The sequence below is a fragment of the Hermetia illucens genome, chromosome 1 (assembly GCF_905115235.1).
Source record: "Hermetia illucens chromosome 1, iHerIll2.2.curated.20191125, whole genome shotgun sequence".
NCBI lineage: Eukaryota > Metazoa > Arthropoda > Insecta > Diptera > Stratiomyidae > Hermetia > Hermetia illucens.
Window position 1 is genome coordinate 147,430,678 of NC_051849.1, and position 24,655 is coordinate 147,455,332.

Below are 24,655 nucleotides of genomic sequence, written 5' to 3' on the forward strand. Positions count from 1 at the left end.
ACAAAACCATTCTGGTGGCCCCCGTTTTCCTTAGCCAAAGGTCGTGGTCGAGAAGTTAATCCCTATCAAAGGAACTATTAATGTTCCGGTGTCAAAGAAAATTTCGGAGTTTACCAGTAGCTACCCTACAGATTTCCATTCTTCTTAACCCCCTATTAAGCACTTACTTTTAAACATTAACCATGTAATGTAAGAATAAAGTCAGTTGAAAGGGAGGAGGATACCTTAGAAAGAATTATTGTAGCACCACTTAGAAGAGGCTTCAATGTGCTAAAAATTCTCCAAAGGCGTTTTGATTCCAACTGCAAACAAGCCGAGGGCTACCAAGACTACACGCAGAGACGAATACACTTCGTAAGCACAGTCTTACTAAATTGCAAAAGTGCCTTCAAGAGTATGAGGGAGTCCAAGAGACTTATTCGATTCGTGATTAGGTCGTATGGTGTCAACTGTTATTGGCCACGCAATATTAAATACTGAAACCTGACCTAAGGAACGAAGAGGATATTTGCTTCTTTGTCGAATAAAAGGAATCATCTAAAGGGGTATTTTCCTATTTTCCACAATTGTAAAAGATAAAAGTAAAGTTACCTAAGCCAGTCTGGCAGAAACATTTTACAGGTTCTTAGAGGAGCGTGAAGTGTGAAATTTGGATTACCACTCTATATTTATACCATATTTGTTTTTCATTGGCGGTAAGATCAACGATGTCGAAAATGAAATATTCAATGGGGTTCCAAGTTAAAGTCGTGAATGTTAATGGTGGTATGTGTTTCTTCCTGTTATGGATCAGGTCAATGGACAATGACATCTTTCCTCAAATACCATTTCACAGATAATAACTGCTTATGTTGTCATTGGTTCTCGGTAGAACAGATCCTTGTATCTTTATTAGTAGATAGAATTTTTATTACTTTATTTTGTTTTGTTAATAGTGGCACCTGGCTTCATATACTTAAAACCCGGAAGTTAGCCTATTCAAAAGTCAACCTGTTCGGCACCGATGCTTTTGTCGTGCCTTATCCAGAGACCGTTTCCGTAGTGTGGATGGATGGAGCATGGATCATGTAATTTTGAATAATAAAGTACCACGATGGTTTAAAGACTAGTGGAAGATACATTGGGAGGTCGCTTTTCGAGAAATGGAAGCAAATGGGTTAGTCTGCAGCTATTTCATTTGATTGACAAGAACATTTTTGAGAAGTCTTTGTAAAAGTTTAAGAAGTTTAAGAGCTACGTATCAACAAATATTGCTGGTTGGTCCACTAATTCTCCAAAGAGTTTGCAGCAGCTTCGAAACTATTCGTTATTCAACTTGCTACGATTTCCGATATTTTTGAAAATATATTATGGAAGCAATCTACAAACAGAATCAATAAAGTGATTACAGACCTTGTATGCTATTATTTTGCAGTAAATGATGCAGTTTGTAACAATCGATTACATTCACTCTTATCGGCTGTTTATTAAGCTCGTTTACATTTGCAAAATGCCGATATGGGTCCTAAGCTTCTATTATGTTTCTCAGCTGAATAATAATAATAATTTATACTTTTAAGTATTATTCCAAGCACGATGAATTCCTTCATGCTTTATCTGAAATTAAAGGAAGTATAGTCTTACTACGTTCCAAAATGCACTGAAAGCATTACTCTCTATCATAACATATCATGTCTATAATCACATTTGAGGTCATCAACATCCCCAAAGATATTGAGCTTAATTCAGTTTAGCGAACAATAATTGCATGAACCTGGAAAAGTTGTAAAAATAATTTATGAGATTTAATATTGAGATGGGGTAGGTCATGATGTCACGATAATGTTTATTTCAACTGATCTATATTTACTTACCAGACATTGCTTTATAATTTGAGGAAACGAAAATCAGGAATGTTAAATGAGGCAAGAATGCCTACCGTAACTCTGAAAAAATCAAAGTGACTTTTTACAGGAAACGGGATCGGGATCGTTGATCGAATTGATTGTTTTGGGAGTTATTAAAAATAAAGCGTATGACAATATGTAAGCTGTTAGTTGGCAGTTGGAAAAGATTTGCGCAAGGGTATAGCTTTCTTTTGTGTCATCCAGGCATAGGAATTCAGCGTCAACGGTGGACGCAAGTAGGATTCCTTGCCGCTTAAAAGTACTTCTGTCAATCCGACCATATCAAACTTTAAATGTTACTTCATTTGCTGTGGTTGCAATTATGCCCTAATAACGTCACCAATTTAACTTGCTTTGTTGTTGGCTTCTTCAATAGTTTGTCTTCAATTTTTCTTATTACGGAGTCAACTAGAAACTAGCTTTTTTTTCTACCTTGAACATCTCTCCAACCGATCGACGATGGTATCGAGGGTCCCCAGAATGCTCGTTTCTCGAACTCGAGCGAAAACTCCTTATAAACTTAACATTGTGGGTCCAATTGGAGTAACATGGTGAGATTATGAAGACTATTCCTCTCGTTCCTTTCATAGATCGGTCTGAAAAACTAAGTGATTGGACGCGAATCCGGTGTGGGATTGTTACTGACAGCTATCTCAAGGTGCTGTTTCCCTAGGAGTCAGCTCCTAAAAGGATTTTGATTTCCAGATCGCGGTACAGGTTAAGCAGCATTACAAGTGTAGAGTGCTATGCACAAACGGAGGTTTCCAATATAGTGATGAACGATACTTTCTACAGGTTACATTGTTATCGTGATGAGGGATCTGATTGCAAAGGGGTTCTGTAACTATACCTTCTTCGAACATGTGATGGAGAAACCTGGCTTTGACGACCGTAACAATCATAGTGGGAGGTTGACCGACACCGTACGAGCAATCGCTTAGCTGTAGATTTAGAAGTTATCTTCTGGATGTGTATTACTAAAAGGCGCCGACATCGGCGAGGGGGATCGTCATATAACGGTCGCTTATTTTCGCTTGCATGTTGCATCCGTCACTTCTCGCGGGACTGGAAGCTGCGACCGCTCAAGTTTAACTACAGCCCATACATGTAAAGGGGGGGTGTACACTTTTTTTCATCAAATAGTACTTTCCGAAACCGGTCTTAGTTTCGACATTTGTTGGAGAGGTGGGGAGTGCATACATAATATATGCATCTCTTTGGCAAAAATTTATCTGGTCATGTCGGTCGTAGCAACAATCTGCCAAATGACAACATCTCTATTGAACTAAGACAATAACATACAATAATATTATTTTTTCTTGTGAAGATGATGTATATATCATATGCGCCACTAATAATGTCCCGCGAGAGGAAAGATGACGCAGCCCCCCCCCCCCCCTATGCGCCGTTTCCGCACCCTTTTGGCGGCGAAACCCGAGGCGCAATTCGCGCTGATGGGCGTCACGGCGGACGGAACTGGACCAGGTAACAGTCGCCGACTTATTGAGCGGGTGTTCCTACGCCCGGCTGAACGTCCAGTTTATCAGGCGCCTGTCGGTAAGTCAGACAGCCAAACTGATCACTTGCTAATAGATTTAACGCCGGGCGACCGTACACCCCACCAGCTTCTTCGGGAAATGAAGCAGCTTGCTGAGGCCAAGGTCGGAACTCTTAAAGTCCTTGTGGCTTCGGCGATTGCCGAAGGGCACGCAGGCCATCCTATTGTCTGCAGATGGCGTTGAGGTGTTGGGCGCGACCGCGGATAAGATACACGAGGTGCACGCGCGCCTCGTGGTCGCGGAGGTATCTCGCGAATCCACCGAAGTGACGGAATTTCGGAGACCAATGGCCGCGTTTACGAATAATGTAGCCAAACTGACAGCGCCAATGGATACTTTGCGTTCGAAAGAGCGGTCTCGAACTCGCTCAAAAGCCGCCTCGAGAAATGGGCGATCGAGTAGCCGCGTGCCGTGTTCTATACGCGATTCTAAAAAACTGAGTTCGCTGGGGGGCACGGCGACGTCTACCGGAAGAGCAGCAACCTTACTGTATATGATCCCCTTAGTGGGTGCAATTATCTGGTAGAGACAGGCGCGGATGTCTCGGTCCTCCCCGTCTCCAGATCCAATAAACTATTTCCCCAGCAGCTAAAATTAGCGGCGGCAAACTCCACGCCCATCGCAAATTATGGCAACAGACAAGAAAGGTGATTCTTGGTTTGCGTAGGACCTTTTCGTGGCGCTTGATTTTAGCTGACATCAGCGAAGACTTCATTCCTAGACTACGAACTATTCTAAAAATTAGACCTCCCATATTCAAGCTTTTTTATCTTCCAGGAAGGTGCGAATTTATCCCAAATAAAAGGATGATGATTTCATTACTTCCATTACTTATCTTGCTATTCAAATACCTATTAAATTCATCCCCTCCGTGGAGGACTCAGTGATTTGAAGATTATCAAATTTTTAAATTTTACAGGCACTTTTTTCCTCTGGAAAAATTGCCACAAATCTTTCCAAGGAACCCATACAAGGCATGAATGCCATTCTAATTTCTTATTCCCTATTGGAGACGTCGTCATTATTATTCAGAACAAATTGCAGTATATTGTCATATTTTTTTTTGAGTCCCAAGTACCTACCAAAATATTGGGGGCTGATCAACTATTTATTATAATTTTTTCTATGTATTGCTTATCAAATCTTCCTGAAACACCTAACACCCACCCCGCTATGCGCTAAATGGCCCGATAACAATTTGGACGTCGTAGGGGATAGATTCGGTAAACTCTACGCGGAACAGCATTTACTAATAAACCGGGAAATCTGTGACCGAGGTAGTGATTCCCCTGTGAGCTAGGTGGTATATTTTTCACTCCGAGTAGTATCTACTTGTCGTAAGAGGCGACGGAAAGGTTTGGAGATTTGTGGGCCAGTAACCTGCTTTGGAAATGGCTCGTCAATGGTTTATGATAGGAGTATGGCATGTTTGTAGCGCTTCTTGACAACGGTCGCTTTCTCCAACTTCAGCCAGAATTCTAGTGATGCAGCCTTTATATTCTGGGCTTAAGCAATGAAAAATTTCGGGATTTGCGCCGCTGTACTTTGTAAAGCCCGAAGGGTTATTACTTAACAGATCCGCTGGGTGCGTTTTCATTTTTTTAGGAGCCGGTACCAGACACAATATTAACTACGAGATCCCGTTCCAGAATGAGGAACAAATGAATAGTGCGGTGTTACGCACCGAAGCAGACTAGATGCAATCTAGCAGAGATTTCTTAAGGGTAACATTGGAATCGTGATTGGTACTCTGAATTCCAAGGTCAACTCTATTCATACTTTGCTCGAGTATATGATAGGGAAACACGGTCTTGAGGACTGTACGAATACAGAGTTACATATTAGGCGCAGACTTCCTGTGTCACTATCGGTTACTGACAGATATGCACCATAGATTCCCGCAACCTCTCGTCGGTTATCAGGGAAAATTTCAATCTAGCAACAGCACTCTTCCTATCATTTTTGAGCATGTTAGCTATCCACGCATTCCTGCACTCTTCCAAAGATATCGCAATATTACACCGAATATATCTTCTCTCAGTCAGTTAAGCATAATGTTCAGCATCACATCAACACTACTGGTTCCCCAATCTTGTCGAAGAAGCGTCCTCTACCACTCCAGAAACTCGTCGTTGCGCGGAGAGAGTTTGAGAAACTATTTAAGCAGCGAACATGCAGACCTTCCAACAGCAGTTGGTCTACTCCACTCCATCCCCAAATTAAAGAGCGACCTTGTCGAGACCGGTACACAACTTCACTCATGAACATGATTCAATCTACTTAGTTCCATGTCTTCATGTTAATTACATATGCATATTTGGACGACTTTCAATTCTTTGAAAAAGGGCATATATACAGACAATTTTAACAAGGTTTTGTGTAGTTACCTTATATTCTACGATTAAATAAATGGAAAGTATGCAGTCTGCCTGGTGGAATAGCTGCATAAGAAAAATTGGATCTTTGTACTTATCTATATTTGAGTCCAAAAAGATAGCGAATTTTAAAAACATTGCATGAATCAGTCGAACTAGTAAGTATTAATTCGAATTTGTCTTTGTTCCGCGAAGATAAACTGGAATTTATTGATCTTTTATTGATGTGGTTGTTTAGGGTTGAAGGACAGCATAGTCAACACTAATTTTTATTGTTCTCTTAAAATCTTAATTAATCTTTGCCCTAATACAAATTTAAAAAGCCAAGTTAAATTTTTCTCTGCAGGTGACAGAAAAAAGTCCAGACCCAGAATGCACTTTACTGACTTATCTACGCGAGAAGTTGCGCTTATGCGGTACGAAATTAGGATGTGGGGAAGGCGGATGTGGTGCTTGCACTGTGATGGTTTCCAGAATTAATCGAACAACGAAGGAAATCCAGAATCTAGCAGTGAATGCATGTCTCACCCCTGTTTGCGCAATGCATGGTGCATCCGTGGTGACTGTTGAAGGCATTGGAAGCACAACAACTCGATTGCATCCAGTGCAAGAACGAATCGCAAAGGCTCACGGCTCCCAATGTGGTTTCTGTACGCCAGGAATAGTTATGTCCATGTACGCTCTCCTGAGAAGTTCTCCTACTCCTACAATGAAGGAAATGGAAATCGCATTCCAAGGAAACCTTTGTCGATGCACCGGATACAGGCCAATTATCGAAGGATATCGGACATTTACAAAAGAATACGCATGCGGTATGGGTGATAAATGCTGTAAAATTACAGGCAAGACCAGCAATGGGGAAATTTTGGAATCTAAACTTTTCGAGCCAAACGAATTTATGCCATACCATCCGACGCAAGAACCGATTTTCCCACCAGAGCTTGCAATCTCCTCCGACTTAGATAGAAATTCCCTGAAATTTATAGGTAAACGAGTAACCTGGTATCGTCCAACTACACTGAAGGAACTGCTGGAAATTAAAAATCAGCACAATGATGCCAAAATTGTTGTGGGTAATACCGAAGTTGGCGTGGAAGTGAAATTCAAGAATTGTTTGTATCCAATCCTGGTGCAACCCTCACAAGTTCCAGAACTGACCAGCACAGAAGTCACAGAAAATGGTGTGCGTATAGGGGCCTCGGTGAGTTTAGATGAAATGGGAAAGTTGCTGAAAGCGTGTATTGAGAAGAACGAGGAGCATGAAGTGAGGCTGTATCAAGCTATCGTAGATATGTTGCACTATTTTGCTGGAAAACAAATTCGAAATGTTGCATCAGTTGGCGGAAATATAATGACAGGAAGTCCGATATCAGATCTCAATCCAATTTTCACGGCAGCGGGAATTGAGTAAGTAAATTTATTTCAGTATAATTTATTATTGTAGAACGATAAATCATGTTATTAACTATGTATTAAGCCAGGAAAAGTTTTCTATATTAGCTTGAATTAAGTTTGCTATTCCTTAAAGTCTCTCAAGAAACGAAAGACTTGGGATCTGAAGGCTAAGTAGTTTTTGAAGGCCTTTGTATTCTGCTGTTCTGCAGTATATTCATGCTTCGACTTTTAACAACTTTTAACAAAATATACTCACATGAATGACTCAACCTCGTATAAAGCATCAGAAAAGAATGGGAAACTCTTCAAGGTGGGTTGAGAAAATGAGGCCTAGGAATACTTACTTCTGGGTAAAGTGCGTATAACCAAAACTTAGAACAAGTCGGAAACTGGAAACTCAGCGCTCTAAGTATGAGAGGTTTTGCGTATTTTTTGTCTAAGTATATTTAAGTGCTGAATTGCTCCTCTTCTACGTAGCTCGTAATGTACATATATACATTTATCATGTCAGACCACTCTCTTGAAGTGTGATATTGATATTCAGTGCTTTGGATTGCAGTAAATTTAAACGGAAGAGACAATTGTGAACTACTGTAACTGTCAGTAATAGTACGATTTTAATCAAACTTTAAGATATAATGCTCTATACCATAGTATATGCATAAAAATGTTTTGGTAAGAGAGAAAGTTGAAGAGTGCGGATCTAAACACGTAATACAGATAACACAAAGAAGGCAAAGAAAATTGACTTAACCGAGCGCAACAAAAGTATAGGCGCAGCAAGAAATATCAACCGATTCAAATTAACAACTAACCAAATTGAGCTTCACGTTTAATATATAACGAATTGAAGAAATATTGAATCACATAGGAAGAAATTTCAGGCCTAATTTTCTACAATGCTTCCAAGAAATCACTTTTCGAGGAGATGTGCCATTGAGGAGATCGAGCAAATGCTACAGATGTTCAACCAGATTAAGGTTTACCAATTGGGGAGATGTCCGGATAGTTGAGGGGTTAGAGCACGAGCCTGTCGTATGGAAGGTCGCGATTCAAGGGTACTAAGGGCCATGGATTGTTCTATGCCTAAGGTATAGTTTTATAACAAATTAAAACACAGCGCCGAATATATTTCCATTTCGTGTTCGAGTCAATAAATACCAATCTATTCACTCTGTTTGTTTCAAACTTCAAGCCCAATTCAATTGATTACCACCACCAAGCTGTTGGACCATGTTGGTTTTGTCATAAACCAAGACAGCCTATGAACCTGTCGCCTTTGCCTGCTGCAACATCCTCTTCGAATGTCGTAGCGAATTGAGTTGGGAATGACGTATCGTTGTTTTCGAACTGCCAATTTCCACAGTGAGTCGTCCCATTTTATGTCCAACTTAGTGTGTTATTTTATAGTTGTTATGATATGATATGGTGACCTGCATTAATCGGAACTGTACTTTTAACGACAGAAAGTGTAACGTTACCAGTTCCACTTTCCGGTGTTTATACCATTCAACAAAAGACTATATTGCCAAATATTAACTTCGCCACAGTTTTTTTTAAAAAGTACTGAAAAGTACCCATTTAACTAAAAAAGTACTTAAAATGAGAAAAATTACTGATGACCAAAAGTACCAAATTTAGTACAAAAGGTACTAAAAGGTCAACACGGACTGCATCACATCCTCGGTGTAAACGCAAGACTTTATGCGCGGAATTTTCGTCGCGCACGTATCGAAGACAGTCGATGATGCGCAATGATTTTTTTCTAACATACAATTCCTACCGATGCTACGCAGTTATAAGCGACACGTACTGTATGCTTTCACGGCAAGTATGGCTCTAGCAAGGATGATGCTGAACGTAGGACAGCCACGTTAAACTTCTAGGCTGCTTATAGCCAGGGTAGCCAGCCTGATCTGTCTCTATGCGGCCCCAATTGGACAGAGGCATTGCAGGCCACAATTAACGCTTATAAACTGAGCGCAGTCTAGAGAGGAATAAACCTGAGGGTGTACTCTGTCTTCAGGGCTGTCTCCGATAATGCAGCGGCCGAGATCTTGGGAACGATGCTGATTGAAATTTTAGCAGATGCGATGATGAACATACATATATAACGTCACCGCTTTTAATGACGCTTTATTTTACTCAAAACCTTACAAATGAAATTAAGTGTACATGGAGTTTAGAAACTATTGCTTCTCTATCCAAAACACTAAAACGAATTTGATACACTAAACAGAGTTGACGGATGTAGGACCGTGAACTTAAGACTGTCGGGCTCCACGTTGGGCGCCATTTGTAATGACTATGTAGATTGGGCGATAGCCAAGGACCGTCATTGGTGGCCGGTCAAAAGGGGAGAGCTATCCCAAAAACATTTGGATGGAGTTGCACGCCTCTGTGTTAGCCAGGCTCAGGAATATGGGGAACACTACAGGCCCTACCATATCATTGTACAGATCTACAAAACTTTGATCCGCACCGGAACATTGGCGTCTCGTGGCTTAAATAAATTAGCTGTCTCTTCTTGCAAATGATAAGTTCTTAGGGGAGTATGGAGGAAATGGAGCGGAACAGGATTCTTGAATTAAAAAGTATATTATTGACTCCAACACATTTGAACTTGTCCATCAAATCTTAAAAATGCCATTTTGAATATTCACTGCCGGTCAGAATTCTCGAATCAATAAACTAGTAATGTCCATTCCCTTTTATGTTCAATGGGCAATCTATAACTCTAACTGGCGTCGGATACATGTTCCCCTGATCAAATCAGAATGAACTTCAACGTTTTGCGAGGTTGAAAATTAAAGCTCCATAATTTCTCAAAAAATCTAAAAAAAACCACGATAATGCCCCTTTATGACATTATGTCCACAAAATATTCCTTACATTGATGTCTGTTCAAGTCAGAAGCATAATAGTATGGCACTGTTACTTCAATTTTACTTGAAACCCCCTTTAGTTTCATCTTAGAAGTTAAAGTTACAATAACGTAAAGATTATAGAATATTGTGCTGAGAGTTTAGTAGAATTCTTACTAACATATTATCAATGAAGTTATAGAAGGGTGAAGCTGTCTGCCTCGCGCAAATTTACTGTACGACGTCATATGTACATTGAATATTGGCAACAAATTAAAGTAATAATCTGACCCACGTAATACATACACACTACAAATTACGAGCTTTGTTCGGGCCCCCAAATATTCCTATATTAAAAATCCACAAAACTTATCATTGGTTCTGAAATAAAAAATTCAAAAATCTTCATAATTTTGCTTTACTAAATTTTAAGTTTTTTCAGAGCTTGGGCTGGAATAATTTGAAGAAAAAAAAACTTAAATTTCTTAGACAGAAGAATATTAGAGCATCTTTGACAAATACTAAGGCAGATAGTACCTTTGCTTCGGTAATTCTGTTGAGTATCACGTCAAAATATTCACAATTATCAAAAGACAAAAGAAAAAGGGCTCAATAGCCTTACGAAAACCACAAAAACCGCCTTGGCAATGTAAAGAACTGTTCCAATCGCACAAAAAGCCATTCTTATGGGAAACATCCAACTGGAAAGACTATAAATTTAAGGAAGTTACTAGCGGGGTCCACTGATAACAGCTAAATACTGATAGTCGCCCCGCCTCCTGTTTCAAGTGTAGCTCCATATCTGAACAACTGAGCGATGACTTTAAAGTCCTGGCAATTTCCAATTAAGGTTCAAATGCCCCATTTCTAGGTGACGACTTACGTTCATAAGGTAATCCCAATTCATAACAATTACTGAATAAACAAGCTTGAGGTGATATTGTCTAGTACACCTGCAAGATCTGTAAGTCATTCTACACTGGCATTGTCTGTAAAGACTAGCTCAAAGTGCACGTCATATGATTTGAAACTCTACCAGTCTTGTCCGACTAAATCCAGTCAAATTGAAACTGTACTCGTCCTTCCAATTGCAAAGTAAATTCTCACAACAATGAGGTCCTTGGAGAACACTAACTGCAATAAGTTGAAATATTGAACCTGAAACTAAACATACAGCTTAGCTTGATGTGATCTGTCCTGCTACACGCAGAAACACCAAGCTAGCAAAAGTGGATGGGACTGCCGCGGGAAGTTATTAATTGGTTAATCTTCTGAACTAACGGCCTAACTGGTCTGGTACAGGGAATGGTTGCAAAGTTCCGTAACGAACCACTATTATGTATTATATCACGCGGCGAAATTAGTTTACTTTAGCTACGTCTACTTTCTTTTACTTGCGGATTTCGTAACCGCAGTTTAGCCTGGATCTTCACGATCATGGAGTTGACCACACCCTGATGCTATCTGTTGGATCCTTCGAGGTCGTATCACACTTTGGACAATGAGGTGAGGTATCGAATTTAAACCTGTACAGGTATTCACGAGTCGTGGAGGATAGCTTGTGAGGAGCTTTGTGACATTATAATTCGCCCCCCGATGCATTCTCTCCAGCTACCACCCATACTAGAGTACAACTGTGTACCTTTTTTTGAGTGGTCACATCGCTGTTGCTATCTACTTATACATCTCTCCCTTTCAACTTTTTTTATCTGCAAAAGATATGAACTTGGCGGTTTATATGTCCGCCATCTCGTCTGTCAAGATGTCATTCGGTTACATTCCCGAGATGACGGACGCCGTATCATCTGAACTCCTCATGAAGGCGGAACATATTCCTAACACTGTTCGTTTGTAGACTACGCTCTTCTCCAAAACTCGAACGCTTACTGCAAGATGGAACGCACCACCCTGGCTACAAGCAGCCTGCAAGTATGCCGTGCCCCACCTACATTTGCCATCATTCTTGATAGAACCGTACTTCTGGTGGATGCTTTTTCGCAAGTATATTCCCTGTGCTAGTTAAAATTGAGCTTTGCATCTATCATCATTCCCAAGTATTCGATAGCTAGCTTAGAAGTCATGATATCACTCCCCATTCTAATAGGAGCGTTATTTCTCTTATGGCGCTTGTTGATTAAGGCCGTTTCCGTCGTGCTAGTCCAACGTTCTCTAACCAACCCTTAATAGCGCTGATTTCTATGCATGAGTACATCTCAGTAGGATATTTTGCAACCACAACCAATGCCATGTCATTGGCGTAATCCATGATCGGTACCTCCACTGGAAAATTTAATACATCATTATAAATGATCTCCGACAGTTGTGGTCCCATTATAGAGCCTTTTGAGACACCCGCAGAGATAATGCAATCCTTACGTCCATCGTTGGTGTCATACCAGAGCCTTCATTTTTAGAACAAACAATCGACAGTGGCAGCGATATAGGTGAGAACACCAATAATCGCCAAAGGCTTCTATTTGAGGCTCGAATTGGCCGAATGGAATGCATTCCTCGCGTCCAACGTCACTACCACGCCATATTTGCTGGCACTATCCTTTCTATGAATTGCATTTTCGTCCGAGCCAGTAACCAATTTGATTTCATTATTGGTTGATTTGGCTTTACAAACTCAGTTTGCTGATCTGAACGGCCTCCTAGGCTCTTAACAATCATAAGCAACCTATTTTAGATTATCACATTTTCCTCATGGCGTCTAAAACATATTTGGGTCTATAGGAGGTTAGCTCACTTGATGGTTTATCAGCTTTAGGCAGCAACACAAACTTCTGTCTCTTCCAAGCTTCCAAGCTATTCCGTCCAGGCCGGGAGCTCTGTTGTCACCTATTCTACTGCTGCCCTTTAACTGCTCGTCCAATTACAATTCTGTAGACACTTTCCCATTGGTTTACATCCGCCTCAGTTTCTCACACATCCCTCTTGTTCCGTTGAGTAGCCAGCCTGATGTATTTATGCTTTTTTTATACCTGATCGCTCCTACCAACCGCCCTTTGACCCGTTCGTTTGCGTCGATGGCAGGCCGACTGACTGCTGGCCAGTTCAGGCATGGGTGCGTGACATACCATGGCGATGCATATAGATTCATAAAGATTCTCCGTGGGGCCGTCAGACTTAGTTGATGCCAATGCTTTTGTTGGCCAGCTTGATAATGATGTCCTTCCCGGCTTCGGGAATGCTATTTTTCTACGATGTGGCTCTATCCATAGTAAGATGATGATGATTGCCTGATGATTACTGATGACAATTTTCCATCTCAAATTCGTAGGTGGTCCATCTGCCTGTCTGTTTGTCTGTTACATCCGATTTACTGGGAAATGGTTGAACCTATTACGAAATTTGATGAGTGTGTGTGGTCTGTGTTCTCAGAACCTATCAAACAGAAAATTCTGAAAAATCACAAAGATGCAGCTTTATCAAATTTAGGAATGAAAATACATCCTACTCCGTTATCTGCTCAAATAAAGTTAATACTCGTATATTACTATAATTTAGTCCAACCAGTTTGGCATGAATACCAATGATAATATAAGTCATAATATTGAGACGTTCAAAGAAAATTCTACTAATGCTAATAAAGTTAAAGTATGTCGAAATTTGCTAATTTTTGTAAATTCACTGTCAATTAAGATGTACATAGAAAGTATTTTATATGGATAGTGATACACAGTAAAGTAAACCTCCTGAAATCATAAGAGACTATACATATATGTATATATGGTATATGTGGGTCGTATGAGAATTTCTTATTTTTAATTTTTCGGCTTTTTTGGACTTTTGTATGTCAGATTCAATTTGTCGATACATATATATGCGTGCGAAGTTTGCGGATAGATGAATATATGAAAATTATGTAAGCGATATTTACTTTTGCTGCCAAAGAGAGATGTTCAAATGTGTACGGCTAATTTAGATGCATGCATATATGTGTACATGGTAGAAAGCGATAATGGACAATATTTGTTTGTTCGCAATGAGGAGGAGGAATTTCGAAATAGGAAAGTATATTTTGAATTTGTAGCTATGTACGAATGGAAAAACTTACATGGAAACGTTAGGTGATGATGACTTTACGGTTACCAGGGCTGCCCTGGTAAGAAAGTTCGGGTGCTAAGCTCTAAACCAGGGATCCGTGGACCAAAAAAAAGAGGGAGTAAGTTGCCTCCTATTTGGTCCGGTCCGTCATCAAGCGGATGTGGACTTAGGACCCCGCGATTCTCAAAAAAAAAATACATTGAAAGTTTCCCACTTAAGGGGGTCATCCCGTGTGAAGGCCGTTTTTTCGGCTTTCTTTGGAAACTTTTTGTGAAGAACTGGGTGAAGATACAAGTACGAATTTCTCACCATATATTAACTAATAACTTGAGCATGCGTTTTTCCAGCCCTATTGCATAGTTCACGATTGAAATACAGAGCAATTTATACACCCATCTCCAAAAAAAGGTGTTTTTCTGCTGCCACGCTAGAGGGCGCTACGATCATCTTAAAGAAAAAAAAGTAAACGGGATTTTGACGTCAAGACTTAACTACAGTCCACAAACTAGGATTATTAAAAAATATTAAAAGGCAAATTTTTGGTGTCGTGTTAAACTTTTTTTCTGAATTTTGGTGTGTTTTTGAAGCTTCTTTAATGAATAAAAAAAAAACTACTGAATGAATCGCAATTATCCTAGTTTGCGGACCGTAGAAATATGTTCTGAACAAGTCGTGAAAATTTCAAAGAATTTCGTTAAATAGATTTTGGGCTTTGGTGGCAGCCGATTTTCAACATGCGGTTTTGAGAAAAACGCATTTAAAAAGTAGAATGCGATTTTTAGCCATAAAACCTTAACTGACCAGTAATCCGCTATATCTAATCCATTAACCTTCGGTTTCTTCAAGAATCATATGCACAGCCTTGGCTTTAATTTTTGTCCTTTTAGCGAAGTCATTCGAACGTCATTCGGACCGATAAATATGAGCTTTATGACGGCAATCGACATAAATCTGGCATATGACTTATCACGTGTTCAGAGGTATAACAAGTCGGGAAACCGAAAGCTAGACGCTTCAGGTATGAAAGGTTTTGTGTATTTCTTTTATAAAGAGATTTGAGTGTGCATTTGCTCCATTAGCATGTAGCACGTAAAATATTCATATATTACGTGAAAATAGCCACTTTAAAGTGATATTGACATTCATAGTTTGAATTTGCAGAGGAGCGACAGTTTTGACCTAGTATAACTTTGTTAGTAATAGTGCGATTTTCACCAAATTTGGCAGGATCATGATCTATACTGTAGCCGACATTGCTACATGGTACTAGGATGAATTTAAGGGGGGTTTCTAACCAATTACAAAAAATTGTATTAATATACTATTATTAACTTTATTTAAACAGGTATCGGTATGGAGGGTATTTCGGAGCCTAGGCACCATATAGTGGCAGCCCTCTGATTTTTTTCAGATTTTTCGGTTTGGTAGTTTCTCAGAATGGGTTCTTTAAAGAAATGACGACCCCGCACTCCCCACCTTACCAACAAAAGTCAAAACTAAGACCAGCTTCGAAAAGTACTAACCGAGGCCTTTAATTTGATACCCCACATGACTATATTTGATGAAAAAAAATTTACACCCCCCTTTTGCGTGTATGGGGACCCCCCCCCCCCTTATATTCGTCGTAAAAATATGTAACTCACAATATGCGTGAGCGTTCACAGTTCCCACCTTTCTACCAAATTTGGTGTCAATCGCTATAACCGTCTCCGAGAAAAATGCGTGTGACGAACAGACAGACAGACAGACGGTAAACCGATTTTAATAAGGTTTCGTGTTTACACAACATTTACCGAGAATGAGAAGGACAGGGCACACCTGCTTCTCAGAACTCATACCCCGGGGTCCTACCCCTCGGTGGCAGGCGACAACCGTCTGCATGACACCCCAACAACGAATAAAAGGGGAAGGAAGGAGAGCTAGAAACTAGCAAAGGAGGAATGCTCAGAAGCTAGGCTAAGATGGGCAGTGGGAACTTTTAAACCACTGAAATCTCCCGGAGTAGATGGCATTTTCCCAGCACTTATCCAGAGAGGCCTAGGAATTATCTTAGAGACTCTTCTGAGGGTGGTAAGGGGGAGCATAGCCCTGGGTTACATACCAAGGGCATGGAGACGGGCACAAGTGGTCTTTATTCCGAAAGCGGGTAAAAAGGATCCTTTTCACCCTAAATCTTTCAGACCAATTTGCCCAACATCGTTCGTACTCAAAACGGTGGAGAAGAAGGTCATAGACAACTATATTAGAACTAACGTTCTAAAGCGTAATCCCCTACATCACTGTCAACACGCCTACCGGGCAGGACGGTCAACTGAAACTGCTCTGTATCAGCTGACAGAGGTACTACGGGATGCCATAGAAACAAAAGAAATTGCACTGTGCGCGTTTTTGGATATCGAAGGAGCATTCGAAAACACATCGCCCACAAAGATACAGGATGCCCTGAGCCGCAAAGGAGTGGGAAACACCTTGGCACTCTGGATGGGCAAAATGCTAGAAAGCAGGCAAATAGAGGTACCGACAGGTACAAATCCTATTATCATCAACACCACTCAGGGTTGTCCACAGAGTGGAGTACTATCGCCGCTGATGTGGAGTATGGTAGTGGATGAACTCCTGGACGTGTTAACAAATACTGGAATACAAGTCCAGGGTTACGCGGTCGACATTGTTTTAATCTGTAGGGGCAAATATGAAGATACCCTATGTGATAGAATCCAAACTGGACTAAGGGTTACTAGTGCTTTGTGCAGGAAGGTAGGACCCAGCCAAAAGCACCATAGTACCATTCACTAGGACGCGTAAGCTGGATCACCTGAGAGCCATAATATTACATGATATCGGGGTGAAACGAGTAACAGAGGTCAAATATTTGGGGAATTACGCTAGACCAAAAATTACTCTGGAAGACACATGTCGGAAACACTTGTCGGAAAGCCACGAGGACACTGATGACTTGCAGATCTATAGCAGGAAAAAAATGGGGTTGCAGCCCGAAGATACTACTTTAGATATCTACTGCAATAGTAAGGCCAATGATTACCTATGGAGCGGTAATCTGGGCAGAAAGAACCGAACTCAGTACACAAGCCAGGGCTCCAAGCTCCAAAGGCTGGCTTACGTGTGTATCAGTGGGGCAATGAGGACATGCCCAACGGCATCCCTGGAGGTCCTGCTGGGATTAACCCCTCTCCATCTGTACATACGGATGCAGGCAAGGAGATCAATATTCAGGCTGGCCGGTAGTATGAGTGATGCGGGGAGTTGCCTAAATCGAAGGAAGATTGATATTCTTTCTAGGCGGTATCCCGAATTACTGATACTAAGGGATAACATGACAACGAGGTTTCACTTCGATAAGAAGTTTGAAATACGTTGGAGTAACAAAGCAAACTGGGAGAGCGTGGATGCGACATACGGCTTAAACCAGCAACTGATTACTTGGTACACTGGCGGATCCGTCACAGCAGAGGAAGCGGGTGCCGGTGTCATTGGTCCAAGGAAAATGTACTTTGAGCCAATGGACAGGTACACTAGCACATTCCAAGCGGAAATATACGCCATAGACAAATGTGCCTCCTTTAATCTGCAAAGGAACTACAGGGGGCAAAACATAGCTATTCTCACCGATAGCCAAGCAGCGATCAAGGCACTTAGGTCCAACCAGGTGAACTCTAAACTGGTATGGGAATGCGTTGAGAGACTGAATACACTCGGCTCGTCCAACAAGGTCTGGATACTTTGGGTTCCAGGCCATGCTGGGTTGAAAGGCAACGAGGCAGCGGACGAACTAACCAAGAACGGAGCAGGGACGCCTTTACACGGGCCAGAACCCGTCTGTGGAATCGGAAACGGGTTCATGGCTATGAATCTAAGAAATGAAGAGGAACGGTTGAGGGAACTATACTGGGTGGGCCTACCAGGGATGGAGCAGTCCAGGGTGCTTATTAGGGGATACGAACCCATGCGTACAAAGGATTCCTTAAACCTCACCAAAAAGAACCTCCGAATCATAGTGGGAATTCTCACTGTTCATTGTCGGCTGAACTATCATCTAGGGAAGCTAGGGATTTCTACGGACACTGCTTGCAGGTTTTGTGAGGAGGAGGACGAAATCTCTATACACATCCTGGGACAGTGTCCGGCACTTATGCAAAGTAGGTCTGGGAGAACACTTAATACCAGATGCAAAGCTGAAAGATCTGGAAGTATTCCTGTATGTACAGAAAAAATGTTAAACTCTATTCTCTTTGTTATTTCCTCCTATGGTTTCTTTTGGTGGATCATAGTTTGAAATCATAAATCAATGCGGTATCGCTATACGACATTTTTTCTTAGTTTCATTAAATAAACTTTTAAACTACACGTGATTGATTAAAAATGTAGATAATCCCACTGGTTTCAAATTTCATACGTTCACGACAAAAAAATCTACTTTGAAATATAGCATTACAGCTAACAGATTAGTTATATTTTAAATTCTCGACCCATTTTAGATGTCTGCCTCTTCGTCACTCCTTCGATGATAATCAGCTGCTTTCTTCATTCGGTACGGGTTTTATAGCTAGTTATTAAACTGACTATCATTCGTAGCCATTACTTATCTTCAAATTCCCCAAAAGCATGATAAGTCTCAACTCAAATGAGCTTACTAATTATCTCGGTCTTTGGTGATATTTTTATTATATTTTGTTAACTATGTCATATACGATCCTTCAAATAATTTTGGCAAAGGTCACACAAAAAAGTCACCAGATTAGTAAATATACATACGTAGTATATAATTATAGATATTGATAAATAGAATGTGGATTGGGTACTTGAGACTTTTCATTATTTCTATAAATAACCGGTTCGAAAAGTGGTGATAAAAGCGATAAATATTGCTCTGTTTCTTAATATCATGCTTTCGTATAACCACTCAGAGAGATTGTATAATTGGGGAATATTGCCTCAGCAATTCTATGGCTAATTACTCTAGATTTTTCGATACATTTTCACTTCTTATGCTAGAAGCTATAATACTCGATGGAGATCAATCGTTATCCAGAGTAATGGATTTTGGTGAGTCTTATGCAGATATTGAAAATTTGATTATTTTTTGAAGGGAATATCTTTAAACACAGCTCAAGTAAAGATATTCCAAAAAAAGATGAAACTGGAGTGTACTTTCTACTCCCATGCCAGGGAATATGTAGAGTCGTCACGCCGGAAGTGATAAAAGTATGCGCGACATCCTCCGCCACGACTTAACTAAATTCCTAAATGAGCACAGGAATTTAGTTAAGGCGTGGCTAATTTGTCAATGTAGTCGCTCACCCTACTTTAAAACATCTGGGATAATTCTATGTGACCAGCGTCCTTTAGGTAAGTCATCCCATTTCCAATTCCAAAATGGATTCACTCCATGCTAATTATGGATGATAGGTATGGGACATTCCGATTGCATATGTTGGGTCATTGATTCTTGTTCGCTAAGATGCTTATAGTGATCATGCTTGCAATTATAGTACAGTGGGTACATGATATTCCTTTCGTATTTAAGCGATATTGAGGTATGTTTCGGCGATATCCTAGATGGCCTCGTCCAGGGGCTATTCTGCTTGGACGTTGGCCAAGCTCGCGCACTAGCTCCTAGATTTAACTTTGATGGCCGTGGTTGCTCTCGTTCCGGGCTGCCGAAGCTTAGCTCCGGAACGATAGGGTTTCGAACTCCTGAAAAGGAAAAGCTAAAGATTTATTACCATTACTTACGTCGTTGCTCAACTCTTGAACTCTTGGACTTATGACAAACACTCCCGTTTCCACTTTCAAAAACTTACTTTATTTCCAAGAAACAATATTTTACTTTGACTGTTCTATTTCTAAATTTCTTATATAATATAAATCCGAATTAAAGAACAACCGCGTGTGGAAAGTATTCTCGATTAGAACACTTTAGCTCTTTCCGGAGGCTTCTCGAATACTAAAAATCAAAAGTAATGTCATTCTTTAATTCACTTATCTTTGACCCTTCCGCGGTTACATATTAATCCGAAAGTGTTCTTGTACACAACACAAGAACACTTAAAAATCGAAAAAATCAAAAATTTGACTGACGGTTTCGTCCAGGGCAGAGGCAACTCATCAGACGCTGCTCCCAGGGCAGAAGTGAGGCAGCGTCTGATGAGTTGCCTCTGCCCTGGACGAAACCGTCAGTCAAATTTTTGATTTTTCGATTTTTAATGCTTGGGGTGCTACGCTCCAAACTAGGGATCCATGGACTAAAAAACGAGGGAGTAAGTTGCTCCTCATTTAGTCCGGTCCACTATCAAGTGGATGGGGACTTAGGATCCCACAGATCCTAAACAACAACAAGAACTCTTGTTTATTATTTATTGTTTGTGGCAAATCGACACCTGTTGCTGTTTCCACAAAGGCGAAGTGATGACACGGAAAAGAACCATGACGAGGCCAAATACACCATTTGGTAGGTAATATGCTGATGCAACGACGGAAAAGAATCTCCCTATGTCCAAATATGCCATTTGCATAGCATGATTATGGCAGATTTGTTTTCATTGGGCTGGCTCCAAGAAGCGGCTGCTGGAGAAAACCTGGCCAAATCGCTTAAACAGGTTCAAATTTTTCCTTCCAGTACATTAGCCCAAAGCACTAGATAAGAAATAGTTTTTTTCTGAGCACTCCCCTTATTAGCCAGGACTGGAATGTTGTGAAGCGTGAGCTGCTATGGCCTATTTTCAAACCACTCACTATTGTTCAACTTGCGACCGTTCTTATAAAAAGGAATGAAGATGGGAAACTAAAAGACAAATCAATCAATTAATTGGTTGAATTTCAGAAAATATACAAGCCCGTATTTACAAATCAACAATCCCTTGCAAATCAAAGTTGAAGCAGACAAAGTCCCGTTGTAATTCCATGAATAATGACATCGCATAGAATCCTGCACTTGAAAAAGGGTCGGTATTTGCCAAACACCTGGGAAGATATCCCTCTCCCATTTTCGTAGATGCAGCTAAGACTGCCAAAAGTATCTAGGGCGACGCTAAAGAAAAGCTTCTGATTTAGAGTGAATCAAGTAACGTGACCCACATATTGCATGCAATTATATGTCTCGTCTGTCATCTCAAGGATTCGAAGCTTCCAAAAATTACAGGATATACTCTCATAGCGTGGAAGTTATCTTCTCAAGAGTGTTCGAAAAATTACTAGTTTCAAAAATCACACCATACCTAATGCAAAACAAAATGATTGCTCAGCACCGGAATCGCTTCGAGAGAAGTACAGGGCAATCGAGCAAGTTCACTGGATCACCGTTGAGATAAGGAGTGTACTGGAGGATAGCAAGTATAGCTCAACGGGGTTCTTGGACGTCGCGCAAACGTTCGACAAAGTATGCACGAAGGTTTGAATTTTGAACTGAAGAAGTTGTGGGTATAGTTGCATGTAATTTTGAAATTTTTTCTCTTGTAGCGCAAATTAAGGGTGAAGTACAAAATCAATCAAATCTCACGGTTACATTCAAGTTGAAGTTCCACAAGGCACGACACTCTACCTCAACTATACTTTGGATCTACCTACTCTCCCTAACCTGACAACCTAGACGTTTGTAGATGATATTGCTATTTTAAGTACCTACCTCGATCGTCAGGTTTCACCACAAACTCTTCAAATCCACCTAGGACGAAAAGCACAAATTTAAGTTGGGACCCGAATGCAAGTGCCTGCTCTACAATGCCATCACAATGCTAATACATATGCACTTATAGAATTCAGCTTTGGAGTTCAGCGTGGACCCAATATTGAATTGCTACAGGTAGTCCAGTTCAGGATGCTACGAATGATCACCGGGGACCTTGGTATATAAGAAAAGAAGTCTTATTCCACCCCTTAGCTGGAAGTGTGCCTCAGCAGCCTAATGTCAACCAATTAAAAGATTGAACTTCCTGGAAAATAGATAAAAGAGTGAAATGAAACATTATACGTTATATAATATATCCTACAGCATTGGTGAGATTTGTTCAGATGTAAGTTTCAAAAACTTATTGTTAGCTTCTACCCTAGAAGGTTACAAAAAAACAAATATATATAAACACATTTGCGTAACTTCCAAATATCGTTATAGATCATTATCTACGGTAGAGAATGGAGGACAGATTCTTGGAGCCCTTCAAGTTTTCAGATACGTTTTAAGTCGATCATTCGAATCTTAGTGACCTCTTCAGGAAAGATACTATAAAGATATACACCAATTAATCGGGATGACTCTGTTGCTATATGTGCAATATTCGTCATCGTACCGGTTCCATTGATGGTAGATCTCGCCTTTCGAAATCCAAACTGCCACCATTTCTCCCATTGACATATTATAGATGACGCGTTCGAATAATTTGCCGATGCCGTGTAATAGGCATATGAGTCTACAGGACGAAAGATCGCCTAGAAACTTTTTACCATCGAAATGAGCACTACCTTCAGCTGGGTCCATTTTGCGGGGAAAACACCTTCTTTCAAGTATACTGTAAATAACCAATTTGGTGCTTTCTTCACAGTCACTAATTTAGGGTGCTCAGCGGTGAACTTTTATCCATGATTGACCACATGACTATCATGTACGCACCCTCAAGAATCGGAGTCCGCTTCCTTGTATAATCTCTTGAAGTCCCGAATTTTATTTGTTAAAATGGCTACTTGCAGTTTGTTTCTCACCTGATGGTACCACTCTTCAAATTCATGTCGCCCTCTGGCTTTACGGTAGACATTGCGGCATTCTACAATTTCGCAGCCAAGACTTTCCCCCTCAAAACTTGCACCTACCAAAGTAGAGTTGGTTTGACCTAGAATTGCGGAAATTATCACGCGACTCTCACGGGGCTAGCGAAATTGCTAGTATAAGTCTTTTGTGACCAATTCTCCAATCGATATTCGGAGAAAGATTAAACTTTAAAACAGTCCGCGATTGCAATATCTAAAGATCTAAATTGTAAGACAGAATTAATGATGAATGAATGATTAAAAAATCTTCAAAAAATTTTGTGCATGACGAGAAGGAGGCAGTATTGCTCGGATCTTTACGCATTCTCTAACCAGGCTCATATTAACGAGTTACTTCATTGGAGCTGGAGGTATTAGCGGACCTGCATGCTCAAGTTTCGCTATATTGCTGTTATTGAGATAGATCTGCCCTCGTGACCGATCATAATCAAGTCCTTTCCTAATATCTACTTACATTACAAGTTCATCTATTGCTAATTATGGAGTCTGGAGCCAGCGAACAAGGGAATATTGTTTTTAGGCTGACAGTCGACATAATTTTGTATGATTAATGGGATTTTGCGTATGATTGGGGTAGCTACCTACGCGGCTAACCAATCGGTGCTCTAAGTATGAGCTCATAGATTGCCTCGCAAGCTTGAGAGCAAAGAGCAATCTCAAGATAGATATGATTCGAAACAGCGAAACAGCTTTTAGAGTTTTGTTTTGCTGATTTCGCCGTCATAGCTGTTGTCAGCTGTGATTTTCAACCCTAGATAGGAGAAATTATCAAGGGTTTTAAAGTTTCATTTTTACCGCTGACGTTGACGCAATGTATTTCTTCTGGCTTTCATTAATGTGTAGCCCAACATCTCGCAGCATTCGCCGACTGCTCAATCTAGATGAAGGAGATTGTTCTTCCCAATATGTCAATATCATTCGCATGGGCTCCAAGGAATTATGTTAACTTATGGCCGCGTACAATTTTTACAATAGTTATGCTGTCGTGGGCGGCCATGAAGTCAATGAAGATGACCATATTATAACTGTTTATCCATCCATTGAGGCAGAGGAGAATTTGATCTGTTGCAAGTCAGCAACATTTGATTTGCCTGCGGTGAAGCCCCTCTGATGTGGTAATATGGGGCTATCCGACCTAGAAAGATAGTGATGGTAATCAGAAATTTAATGCCTCTATAATCGCTGCAATTTTTTATATATAGGACAGATAATGCCACGTCGCCACTAATCACGTAATTGGTCGCCTCCATATTTAATCATTTTGGCTGTAATTACATTGCCTCTTGGCGGATTATGGTTCTTATAAGTCAACGAATCTCATTTACCGCTTCTCCCATACTCATATTCGTCATGGCGATACCTTTAACTCGTCAATATAACTAGTCAATATTAAGCAGTTCATCAAAATACCGAACTCATTCCACCATTATGTCGGTAATCAGATTTCTTTCTTTGTCGAGGCATGATAGGGTGCACATACTATATGGTCTCATTGTGGAGAGGCCTATGTTTCTTTGCAGATCTCTCTCCGCGAAAACCAGGTACTTTAAATAACCATTTTGAGTGATACTTTCAGTTCAGTAACCCACATTATTTTATCAAAAAGGTAATCCAACAGAATGTTCAAATTACCGTCCGACCCGGTTGCTGTCCCATATCATGAACATTTGTTAACACATTCTTGACAACCGTATTCGCAAAATCTTTGAAATAACCGTAAATTAAGCCTGGTTTCTCAAGAACAGCGG

General features: G+C 40.5%; 1 protein-coding gene across 1 annotated transcript in view; it reads left to right on the forward strand.

Annotated features, from left to right (window-relative positions):
* The window catches only part of LOC119656328 (xanthine dehydrogenase), a 65,334-nt gene that overhangs the window by 14,166 nt on the left and 26,513 nt on the right, over window positions 1-24,655 (forward strand). Inside the window, exon 2 of the mRNA XM_038062791.1 lies at window positions 6,167-7,227. Coding sequence (XP_037918719.1) covers window positions 6,167-7,227 — 1,061 coding nt within the window. The remainder of the gene's footprint in view (window positions 1-6,166; window positions 7,228-24,655) is intronic.